The sequence below is a fragment of the Seriola lalandi genome, unplaced genomic scaffold (assembly GCF_002814215.2).
Source record: "Seriola lalandi dorsalis isolate HSWRI2012SDOR001 ecotype SW California unplaced genomic scaffold, Sedor1 jcf7180002054938, whole genome shotgun sequence".
Taxonomy (NCBI): Eukaryota; Metazoa; Chordata; class Actinopteri; order Carangiformes; family Carangidae; genus Seriola; species Seriola lalandi.
Window position 1 is genome coordinate 471,239 of NW_019525490.1, and position 12,560 is coordinate 483,798.

Sequence of the window (12,560 nt, forward strand, 5' to 3'; positions counted from 1 at the left end):
TAAGCAGATATAACATGCTAATTAGGTAGGAGTAATTTCCAACTTCTTTCCTTTTAACTAAACTAATCTTCCACGCTGAGCTAACGCTGAATTCAAGCAAAGTCAACCGAATGTTGAACGACACCCATCATTCCCATTTGGGAGTGTTCATGCATTATTCCAAGCTGATTAGCCCTAGTGCTAACCTTGTATTCAAACCAGCCTAAATTAGCTCCTTTCGTCTTAAGCTCAATGGGTTGTGTTAGTACCAATATTGGATTTTACTTTTAACTATAACTGTCAGCCATTCTGGCAATAGTTTTTTTACATGTCTTTACAGGTGTTTTCATCAAGGTATATCATTGCTGTTTGAAATTCCCAGTATTTCCGACTCTAGATTACAAGTTGGAGACTGACGTGAGTGGTTGTGCACACGCGCCTGTTGGCACTTGTGGTTTAAACGATATGACGTGTTTGTTGGCTGATACACAATAGTACAGTGACACATAAGCAACACTACAGGTCTGAAGAAAAGACTTACTAAAGAAGGAAAGATGTAAAAGAAATTCTGCAGTGTAGCAAAGCAGCAGGCCACACTGCACAAGAATGGTTTTGAAAAAGGCTTTCTGAAGAAGGCTAACACTTCTCCTTTATTGAGTAAGAGAGATTGTTGGTTAAGACACAGGCTCAGTAAAACGTGTAAGTAGGAAACCTGGTTAATGTCCTCAATTTAATAGACTCAGGTTTGAAAAAAGAATATTAGCAAGGGTTTTTTACGTTGAGGATTTATTGGTTAATGTATCCCAATTTATTTTAGTTTGAAATTGAAACTGAGGGTGACTTTGTGTGTTAAAATGCAGGGTTTGTTTTCATTTGTGTTCCTTACTGGTTTCTGTTGGTCTTCTGGCTGGACATCAGACTCAAAGGTCTGTTTCCGAAGGAGTTTGTGTAGGCCAGCTCGCTCCGAATACGCACTCCAGCCATCCCCCTGGCACCTACACACACACACACACACACACACACACACACACACACACACACACACACACACACACACACACAGAAAAGATATGCATGGTTACAACTGATACATTTGTAATCAATCTAGATAACAACAAAAACAGAAGTCTTACGCAACATAGTCAGTATGTGTGTAGTGTATGTGGGAGAGAGACAGAGATAAACCAAGTACTACAATGTATCAGACGGAAGATCCCAGTGTATTGTTTATCAGGCTCTCTTCAGCCTCTTTGTCTCCTGTTCCACAGACACATTCAACTTCTCAGACAGTTGGCACCTCTTGCACAGTGTAACAGCTAAACTACCTTGTGGGTATATTAGGGGGACCTGCGGTTAAAACGTTGCAGCTTGTAAGTATCTACAACAAGCAGATGAACACTGGTTCAGAGAACATCCTATCAGGTATTATTTCCAAAATAAAACATCTGTTTAGTTTATTTTATTTAAAACAGTTCTGGAGTACAGTGGATTTTGTCATTTTAAAAGTATCTGTCCATGTTGTTGTTACTGGAGGGCGAATACTTACCTTCGAGAAACCACAAGCCATGGCTGGGTGTAACTCGTTACGCAGTCTCTGACATGGGGCTCCAACTCCACTCTACAGGGAGAGGAATAGGGATGAGGAGAGTATGAAGATATGTTCACACAAGCAGACATGCAAGGAAACATTCACAGACAACTGAAAACTTTACATTCCTCTGCTATCTCAATCTGCACTTCATGGTCAAGGTGTGGGATAAGCGAATGCTCTGAGTAGTCTGAGTAACAGACATTGACAGAATTGTTTTACAATGATTTTAGACATTCAAATACACTCATTAAGTCCTGAGATACTGATGATGATGACGATGATGATGATAATGATAATATCGCTGTGGTTGTAATTCTGCAACCATGAGTTTTCCAGATATCTATAACTCCCAGGGAACACTGTCCTACTCTACACACGAGAAATGGCCTGAGAAACGTATTGCCTTATTTCTGTGTGTGATCTTGTTCTAACTTGTGATTGCCTTTCTTATAGTCTGTATGTGTCTAAAGAGTCTTTATTCACTGTTAGGTCAATATTTCTTTACTTCTGTTAAGTGTAACTTACTTCTGTTAATTTTTTTTTACTTCTTCATCATTATTTTATTAAACCACAATGCGTTGAGATTGTCATTTGACTTTTAACTAACACAGGGCTCATGAACAATGCAGATATTAGCACTGATGATGGGCTGAAAACTACTATTAGACTATGGGTTTCCTCTGTTGTTTAATGTGTCTTGGTCTGCAACCCACCCATCTTCAGGGACAGAGTGTCTAACGGTGCGACACTCCTTCTCCAACTGATCCACTCTCAGGTCATCGTCAGGAAAGTCTCCAAGTTCTTGCATCAGGTCTGAGTCTCCACTTCGTAGCTGTGACATCAAGAACTCCTCCAGGTCCAGGGGCTCCACCGCTTCATACGACTGGGGCTGAAGAAAGAACGAGGACGGGTTTAGGGATACGGTGACAATATCAAAGTTGAATGTTAAAGAAACAGCAACAAACAAAATAGATTAATAATTTGTGAAAAGCTAGAGTTTGCAGAGTCCTCAATCATATCTGCATAATGCAAAGGAGAACTGAGGAAATGTTAAACATAGGAGAGGAGGTTGAATCATGATTATTTACCTATTTTATCATGATTATTTATTTATTTTAGTAACACCTCATACCTGGGATGGGAATCTAGAACCGGTTCCAGTTGAGAACCGGTTCCAACTGGTTCGATCCATCGACATAATTTGCCTTTATGCTTAACGATTCCCTTTATGATGCTTTTGCGCGGCTTGCAAAACATTGGCGTCATGCTTTCGTGGGAGGCAATCAGCGCAAACGACAATGAAGGAGTCGAGGAAGTGTGGCTCAATTCCACACAAAATGACGCTAACAGCGCAACGTGCAATGTCTGTGGCACTAAGATTTCAAGCAATTGTGGAAACACCAGCAACATGCTGAAACACTTGTTCCCGTCCGAGAGCTGTTTTTTTTTTTTTTGTACATTAATACAAGGAAGACCTAAAGAGGCAGACAGCACCCCCTCCTCAAGGGATTGAACAACTACAGAGCAGTTATCTATCTTCTATCCACACAGAAAATCCACGGGAATATATAAGGGAATTGATAAAGAATTGGATCGATAAGCTGAATCGATAATGGCAGTGGTATCAATAAAGTCTTATCAATTTCCATCCCTTTACCTGTCGAGGAACAAAAGATTCAAACACATACATAAATAGAAACTGGAGCAAACTGGCCTGTATCAGACACCCAGGCAGTTTTTTGTTGTTTTTTTTTCCTGAGAACCTATTTTTAGCCAGAAACTCAACCCACACTGCAGAGCTACAGCAGATCAAAGGAAAGGCTGTAATCACTTTCATGTACATTACAAATGGGTTGAAATGTTGATATGGGTCTTTGAATCCGAACATATTGTTAAAATCATCTACACACCATGAAACAAATTCCCACTGGCACTCAAAGAGGAGGAATAGATGAAGCTTTTCATGATTAGAAAGCGCTCCCAAGGAAAAAGAAACACAACTGATGAGATAACACACATCTCTTTTGTGGTGCATGGCCTGCTGTGTTTGTAAAAAAGGGGAACCTGCATGGAGCAGGTGTCTCTGTGAAAAGGGGCTGCAAACAGGGCAGAGCTCCAATCTGATGAGAGCATGCAGGCGGTGGCAGATGTAGGTAAAAGCTTGGAAAGAGATTCCTAAATAATTAATAAATAACGGAAACTTTCACCTCAAAATGTTTCAACATATGCAATGCACTGTGTTAAGGATGCAAATCTGTCCAATCCAAAAAGAATATTTAAGCTTTTAATGCTGCACACTGTCACAGATGGGAAGCATTTGCATGACAAACAGGTAGAGTGCGAAAGAGTGAGAGAGTGAGTGTACAGAAGAGAGAGAGAGAAAGAGAGAGAGAGAAATGGAGAGAAGAAAAATGCAGAGCCAAATCAGCCAATGGCACACACACGAACACATAATATGTACACACAGAGGAGGTAGAGATAACTGCAGCTACAGTATGAGTCACTGCTGTGCTTAACTTTTGAAAGCAGAGCAAATTCCATTTGCCTTCAGACATGTTTTTGCACATCGATCCACCCTAAGGGATATTTTTCTCTGGTGAGCACTCAGGAGCAAATTGTACCACATGGGTTAGTATTAATGCTTTGCATGCAATACAAGAAGGAAAGAAAAGACAGCCAGGCAGACGGAACAACTGTATCATTATTATTTTAAATGACAGGCCTATAGAGGAAACCTTGAACGCCTCTGTTCTAAGGAGGAGGCGTCAGCCTCAACAGTGCCTATACAGTGGCAGTCTTCTCCATATGTGCATCTCTCTGGCTCCCTGCCTCAAAGTTCAAACAATCATTGTAGCATGACCTCTTTTTCTTGTTTAGTATGGAGGCTAACAAATACAAATGAATGCAAATCTATGCATGCCTCTGATCAGCGTCTGCTGCTCTGTGAAGTCATGAGAGGAGCTCGCAAGAAAGTCCCTCTCTTTGCCAAATCAGCAGCCAGACTCTGTATCAGGTTACTCACTAGTGATCATAAAGATTATGCCTTTGCACAACAAAATGAGAACATTTTAAAAGCAGGAAGGACCGGAAATCTACATCAGACAAAACTCATGCAATCACACATGCATCAAGAAGAGAATAAAATAAAAGCTTTTTTTGAGATTAAACAATTACACATTTTAAAGCCACGACACATTGTATCAATTACTAGTGGAGGCTGTTTTAAATAAAATTAATCCATTGAAAAAAATATGTATCTACCAATATCACTGTTCTCAATGTAAACTGGCAAAAACATGCCGGTAGAGAAAATAGGCAGGTAAAGAACTCGTGACAAACAATGATCGAACAAAGTACAGCTGCATTAAAACTGAATCATTATATTTAAAACAATCTTGCATGCTAAAAATGTCATTCTAAAGTTCCATTAAATGATAGTTACGCTCATACGGAAATTGTAGACTTACCCTGCTGAAAACTGAAAACTGTAAAAAGGAAGTGTACAAAATGGCGCACTCCGGATATGGGAAACTAAAGTGTGCACCTACGGACACTGAATTCTTTTTGTTGAAACTAAGCCACAACGCAGTGCACAGATCCTCTTTAAGTTGATCTTCATATTCCTAGTAGAGGAACTCCAGTATATCTGAGAAGAGGTGTTTATAGCCAGTCAAATGAATGTTGGCGTTGAGCCTGAGTGTTTGAACCCACAAAATGTTTTGACAGCCGTTTTGAGCATGAAGGCAGTGTCTTGCAGTTTAGAGTTGAAAACCAAAAGATTTTAAAGGAAGTGACATTAGCAAGGCGTCCCTCCATCAACTGGTGTTTCAACAGACAGGAAGAGAAACTACAGACACACACACACACACACACACAAACACGTGCATGCCGCTTATACGCACGCACACACAGACACACACACACACACACACACAAAGAAGCTCTGCACACATTCATAAAAACACATGCAGCTCTTTGTCCTAATCTCTCAATTTGTATTTAAACCGACCACAAACAAGACTGATCAGTCCACGTTTCGTCATTTCAGGCACTGAAAATAGCAGTGGGGTAAGAGAGGGAGAGTGATGACAATCAACAAATCGAGCCACATCACAACTGGAACAACAAACATCCCTACCTCCTTTCAACAAACATCCCAGCCTCATCCCCATGCTAGACACGACTGCTGAATAATGGGAAACTATCATCCCAGAGATTATAGTATTAAATCCCCTCTCCCGCATCCCAAATCTAGCCATATTAAAGATTTGCCCGTGTAAGCTGCAAGGTAAGCAGGCCCCATCCAGTGCCTGTCAGTGGCCAAGGCACTGACCCATTTCCCAAGCAGGTTATAGATTAACCATGTTGCACGCTGCAAACTAGGGTGGGACGCATGGTCCAAGTACCCAAACCCTGTTAGCTGAGGAGCTCAAGGATCATCAGTGGGAAAGTGTCAAAGGGCTTCAGATCAGTCACTCATGCACACAGATATGTCAGAAGCCTGAGAGCTTCAGCATCTCCCTTTAAATGAGAGGAGATGTAGGGTGGAAGAGACTGAAGAAATGTGAGGAACAGACAGAAATAGAAAAAAAAAAAGCAGGAAGACTGAAAGAGGAAAGATGAGTGGATGTGTGGCAGAGGTTCAGAGGGTACCACCGAGAGACTAAGAGTGTAGTGGGAACAAATCCCTGCAAAGGATTACTGTGCATCATTCTGCCTGCTTGCTTGAGAGAGCAGGAATCACTCTGACTGTCTGCTAGGCTTCGACTAAAGCGGTAAGAAAACAACCTGTCATAATGGCACACTAGGTTTTCCAAACCCTGTTAAATCAAAGAACAGGCGGTGTCAGCCCGGCTTTGACAAAAGCATGTTAAGCCGTGACTAAGTTCTCATCTCATCTATTGTAAGAGGAAGAAAGATTCTACCTAAAAATACTCAGCTCTTTAGCAGAAATGCAGACAGCTGTTTTTGCAAAGGCAGTAGCTTATGTTGAAGCAGAAATTCTACAATTCAAATTATAATCTTCAGGACTGGACACCAGAGTCAGACATTCTCAGTGCTAATGACAGTAAAGAGGGATGTGAAGAAGATATGCTTATAGTCCTGTGGGGGTGTAAGCACAAACACTAAAGCTGTGTCTGAGTGAATGCAGCATTAGAGGAAACCACAACGCTGACCTTCTGGATACAGTACTTCTCCTCAGCTAGCATTACATCACTAGTATCAGCTGAAATAACATCATAGGTACAGCGTTCATTTTTAGTCTTCTTAGATCTTCTTAAACACACGTAACATGTTAGACATTTGGATAGGTAACTATATTTTTATGAAAGGAAACTCACCACAGTGAGGCACACTGAGGCTGAAGCATTGGAGTTGGTTCGGCTGTGTTGAAAGCCATAGTTCCCACCAAAGTGTCGTCTGATCTCTGCAGAGGAGTGCCTGGAACAGAACATGCAAACACATGCAGATTAATAAGATTTTGTGTTACGGACTCAGAAGCTGCAGTTTTTCGATTAAGGTAAAATGCGTCATAACATAGCACCATTATAAATGAGGCATTGTAGTGCTACAGAGATGCACCAGCCTTCAAATCATATTCTCCAGATGTAAGGGAATATATTTCTATAAAGAAAAACCTCTACAACGTCCTGTAAAACCTGAACTTCTGTACATTTCCAACAACATGAGCAGTGTATCTTAATGAGAGATGCAACAGCAATTCCACCATTGTTCCTACTCGCATTAGCTTGAATTGGTCAGCCATGATGATTCCATTCAAACTATTGTTCACTCTGTACAGAAGCACCTCTCTGCTGGCTGTGTAAAGGCTTTGTCATTCTGGCAGCCATACAGGCAGTGGAATAAATATGGTGTCCTGATTTAAGGGTCAAACCGAGCAGGAAATCAACATGACACAGGAGTGGAGTAGTATTCAAATATATTGGGTAAATGGGGTTGGTGTGTGTGTGTGTGTTTCTGTGTGTTTGCCTGTAGCTTTCTCCAAGGGAGAGAAGAGAATGCCAACAGAGCCAGTGCCCCACTTTGTTGCACACATTTGATCTCAATGCAACAGAGAGCTAATGCACCGTCTATTTCTTTGTAATTAATTTACCATATCATCGGACCCCAACCACACCATGCACAGTGAGTGCTTTATTCTACGCAGCTGAGCAATTCAAGGCCAATTTTATGTGTATAAGCACAAGAATGTGTGTTTAGTGTGTGTGAATGTATGTTTTTGTTTGTGTGTTATGTCAAGATTGCTTGTTTTTGTATGTAATTTTGCATGTGTGTCAGAAAGACTTTATTGCAACATTGCTACACAGTGCAAAGTTAGAGGGCAACGACTTAAGCAAATGGGTCACATTCCCGACTGCTTCCCCTGTGGTCAATCTCATGGGTTCATTAAGTCCCCACGGCCATTGTTACAACAGCCCTGTTACTAATTACCACCACAAACCCATAAACACCAATGCAATGGAGGAATGCAGCATGACAAAATCACTGAAACTGCAGAGTCATGAAGCACGTAGAGTCTGTGACACAGCTTCATGCAAACAACTGATAATATCATTAATGTTCTGGAGCAACAATCTGTCACCAAGCCAGTTCTCTTTTAAAGAGTCAAGAAAAGCTGACAGGCATGTCCACACGTGCATTTCTGAAAATTTACAGTTAATCTGTAAAGCCTTTAACAAAGACTACATCTACATCTACCCAATCCTGCTGTTTAAAACACTTTCCCCTCCCTCTTGTCAATCATGTTACATGCTGAATCAACACAATTACTGCATGCCAGGGAAGGTTAAGGCATGGGTGGGAGAGCAGTATACAAATTTAAACAAAGAGCAAAGTCCAGCAGTTTAGCACTATTTCATTTAAACATAGCACACTATCAGAGAAGCTAAAATCAAACAATAGTGCAAGGATGTACACTACAGAAATAAATGGCTGCAAATGGCATACAAAAAGAAAAAACTAAATCTGATGAAGCATATTATACCACACATGCATGACACTCTGAGCAACAACACACACACGTAACTCTTAACTGACTCTTATTTTTAACCCTCATTCATCTCAGAGAGTATAAAGGTGCACACACATATCCTACAAATGCGTGTGAAAGCTGCTCAGCACAGCCACACATTTCCGTCATTGCTGGCTGCTGAGCAGGTGTATTAGAGCAGTTCGTGGACAGTGGTTGTTGAGGGATCTCACATATACACACCACTTTGAACCAGCACATCAACAAACTGAGGCCTCTTCACACGCCCACTTTCTACACTTCTAATGTCTAAAAGGAATGTGCTTGGTTACTCTTCTTGTAATGCAATGTGTTAAATCACATAAGCCAGTGGAGCTTAAAGTGGCTGTAGGTAAGAAACTAAAGCTCTACAAAGCTTCAAGTCAACACGAGGAATGACACTCCTCTCAGATCCACCTCCTCAGCTTTGTGGAGCGGAGTAATTGACAAAGCAGAGTTATGACTCCTGGATCAGATATCTCCTCTTTAGTCCGATTGGTTTTAGCATGTTTCACTTTGAAATGATAATGGGCTACTGCTGGGATTTATTCGATTCTGATGTTATAAATTGCTGGTTTAAATAGTTTAAATGCACATTGCACAAGAAACAGGCCTAGGGTAATCTTTACAAGATTAGTCTTTGCAAGAAAAACAAATCAGTAGAGCACATACCTCCGCAAAGGCAAATAATTCTACACATCTTTCGTTCTCAAGTATAGCTTTATTTATTTATCTTTAATATTTACACAAGACAGCTGTATGGTTTTATTACCCATTGTGTGAAATGTAGATGTCAGCATTATTGTATCACTGCTAGGTCGCAATCACTATTATTTACTGTGTAATTTTATTAGTTGCATGTACAATGAAATGCAGAGTTACTTACTATTAACAATAAGAACAACTAGCAACTTAGCATTTTCTTTCCTCAGATCCGCATTATTATCTGGATCCGCATCAAACCGAACAAACTCATAGATGCCATCGCCATAAACATGTGTGATTTTTTCTACATCAAGATTTAAACAATATTTCCTGAGTAACTGGTGAAAATGTCAAAAAAAAAACACCCCATCTCACACAGGTTAGTAAGGTTATAAAAATAACTCCTACATATGCCCCTTTAACTGGATCTACACCAAAAAATAATGAGTTCCTCCCTGGACTATGCCCCATCCCTCCACCGAGTTTGGTGCAGATCGGTTGAACAAACAAACCGACTAACTAACAGACACGGGTGAAATCATAACTTCCTTGGCAGAGGTAAAAATCTAAGCAAACAAGAATGTAATTTTATGCCCAAGGGCAGATTGTCTGGTGGGTGTATTAAGCTTGTACCCAAGGCAATTTAAACCTTGTAAAAACTTCTCATAACTTCAAAGAAACATGCCCTACCCTGTGTACAGACTGAGCCCATAACCACTCTGCCACTATTATGTAGCCTCCCTCTGTGTCTTTCATTGCCATTTGAGAGACAAAGCTTATGCATCCCAACCGATACTATTCTGTATATAAAGTATCATTATATACATACATTCTCACACGCATGCACACATGGGATTGCTTACTTGCATATACTGACACACATTCAGAGGATGTCTATAAAAAGACCGGGCAAGTAAAACAGTAATCAGCTCTTGCCAGCAGAGCCAAGCAGGCATTATTTTACCACTAGTAGACAAACAGCTTGTCACAGCAGACAGCATCTGTCATTCTCTTTAAACTGCCTGTGTCTTGGCATCCTGTGTTACATTAAACCAAAGCTGCTCTTGTCAGGAAGACAAAAAGTAGGGCTTTGGATTTTGGTCATTTAGGCAAAATGATACCAAAAGCAGCTTGTGTCATAGGCCCAGCAGAAACTAATGTCTTGATCATTACTTTTTACTGAAACCACACCAACACACAAAGACTGAAAAAGCGATCAATTCTTGTAATGGATCAACCCAAAGACAACACCACAAAGGGACAAGTACTTGACTGTCAATGCTTTTCACTGACAGGGACACAACGATCATGAGCAAGACTGTTTGAATAGAGTGAGCTCAGAGAAATAGTTACACCACCTTCCTTAAACTGGGACTGACCCTGCCTATGAAAAAAAGCTGCTATTGAAGTTGACTGCTTTGGTCTTGAGCTTCAGCTTCTGAGGTTTTGGAGCCCCATCGAGACACTGAGCTTAAGGTCGGAGATGTCTAAAAATGACCACAGTGGCATTTCCCCACGTTATTCACCACCAATAAATGTGAACAAAGCCACATCAGCAAATCAGTTGACGCTGCAACTCTCACTGTGCAAAGAGACACGCCCACACCTCTTCAATGTACACTTCCAACGAAAGGATAAGTCAGTGCCCAAAATCACCCCCTTGTTCACTCATTCACTGCTCCCGATGTAATGGACAGTTAGTAGTTTAGTCTATAGCGAGCAGTTAATTGAGAGTTCAGATGCTTACATATCATTGTAAGATCACTGATAGCTGTTTAATTTTTGAGGGCACTATATCGTAATTTAACACTCACAATAAAATGGCGAACAGTGCACTATACTGTATAATAAATAGGAAGTGTACGAAAACTAAAATAGTGTAGCAAACTACAACACAATGATCAGAATTACATCTTGCTACAATAATACTTAATGTGGTTAAGACTGTTTTTCAGAGAGAACCAGTCATCTGCTGGCAGTGAGGCCTCTGTAATCACAATATCACCTTAGTCATGTTGAGGGTCCATCACAACTTACAGTAATAATGTGGAAGTAGACGTTTGTATGATTTGGGTGTGCCAGAAAATCCTGCGTAGAAAATCATGATTTAATCATGGTTTAACAATAAGGTCGGAGTAGGAATTAAATCTGACCACTGTCATGCTACACGCATACACAGTTTTGCAGTATCCAGGTCAACACAGTGCATGTGGACACGTTGGCTGATTTTCAACGTAACCTGATATCTCTGAATAACCAGATTTCTTGTGTGCATGTAAACATACCGATTGTCACTATGTAACAATGTAACATGCTTCAAGAAGAGACTTCAGACCAAGCTCAACCACAGAAAATCAATTGAAAAATGTCAATAAATGCTCCCTATTTGGGATGGAACATTTGAATTGTTATTAAGGAGGAATTCTCTTAGCTTACCACAGAGCCTGTGACAATAATTACCAGTTTCCTTTGTCTTTTTTCATGAGATATAATTAGAATAGGTAATCAGCACTAATGAGGATGGCACTCTAAAACAGCTGCTCCCACAGAGTCGATGTAGAGGCAGAATTACAACTGACGGTAAACTCCAGTTATAAACCAGGGCTGCTGACAGAATAGGCACACTGTAAAAACACATTGAGACTCAGCGCATTTTTCACACTATTATCCTGTTGTTTGTTAGTAAAATAGCTGAAAGTATATCATAAATACTATATCATGCACATGATCGATTACAGCATCACTTTGTCATGTCATAGAACTGATTAGTGGACTAATCAATCATTAATCAACTTAAACATTTTTGGATGAATCGAATTAGTTCCTGCATTACTAGACAGCAAAGTCAAATCAACCAGACTTTGACTGCTACCAGCTATACAACAATGGAATATTATTGATTCCCTTCACAGAGAATAGCTATGATATTGTCATAACCTCTCATCGCCACTGTCACACTGTGCTAATTAGGTCATCCTGTATAAGAAGGATAAAAAGGAAACTCTCTTATTCAAAGAAACTGAGAAGGACAGAGAGGCAAAATGTTTTAGCATTAATCAGAATAAAATAACTTTCATTAAAGCAGCTTTGTGGGTGACCCCATTATTTCAATTATCTGTGAGCTGTCAAATATGCCTCTAATCTGTCAGCAATGCTGTTAGACAGGCTACTGCGAGTCCTTTGATATGAATACCAGACACTACATACAGCTGTTTTACAATCCTGTGGCATTATAACTACATTTGGTCATTATAG

At 40.3% G+C, this 12,560-nt stretch overlaps 1 protein-coding gene across 3 annotated transcripts in view; it reads right to left on the minus strand.

The window, feature by feature from the left end:
* The window catches only part of dock8 (dedicator of cytokinesis 8), a 53,336-nt gene that overhangs the window by 36,824 nt on the left and 3,952 nt on the right, over positions 1-12,560 (minus strand). For 2 of the 3 annotated variants that reach the window (XM_023393549.2, XM_023393548.2), the window contains exons 2-5: positions 6,913-7,012; positions 2,284-2,459; positions 1,526-1,597; positions 866-974 (exon numbers count right to left, since the gene is read on the minus strand). In XM_023393549.2, coding sequence (XP_023249317.1) covers positions 866-974; positions 1,526-1,597; positions 2,284-2,459; positions 6,913-7,012 — 457 coding nt within the window. Of the gene's footprint in view, positions 1-865; positions 975-1,525; positions 1,598-2,283; positions 2,460-5,037; positions 5,279-6,912; positions 7,013-12,560 lie in introns of those variants that run through there. The other variant, XM_087170247.1, reaches the window with a different exon arrangement.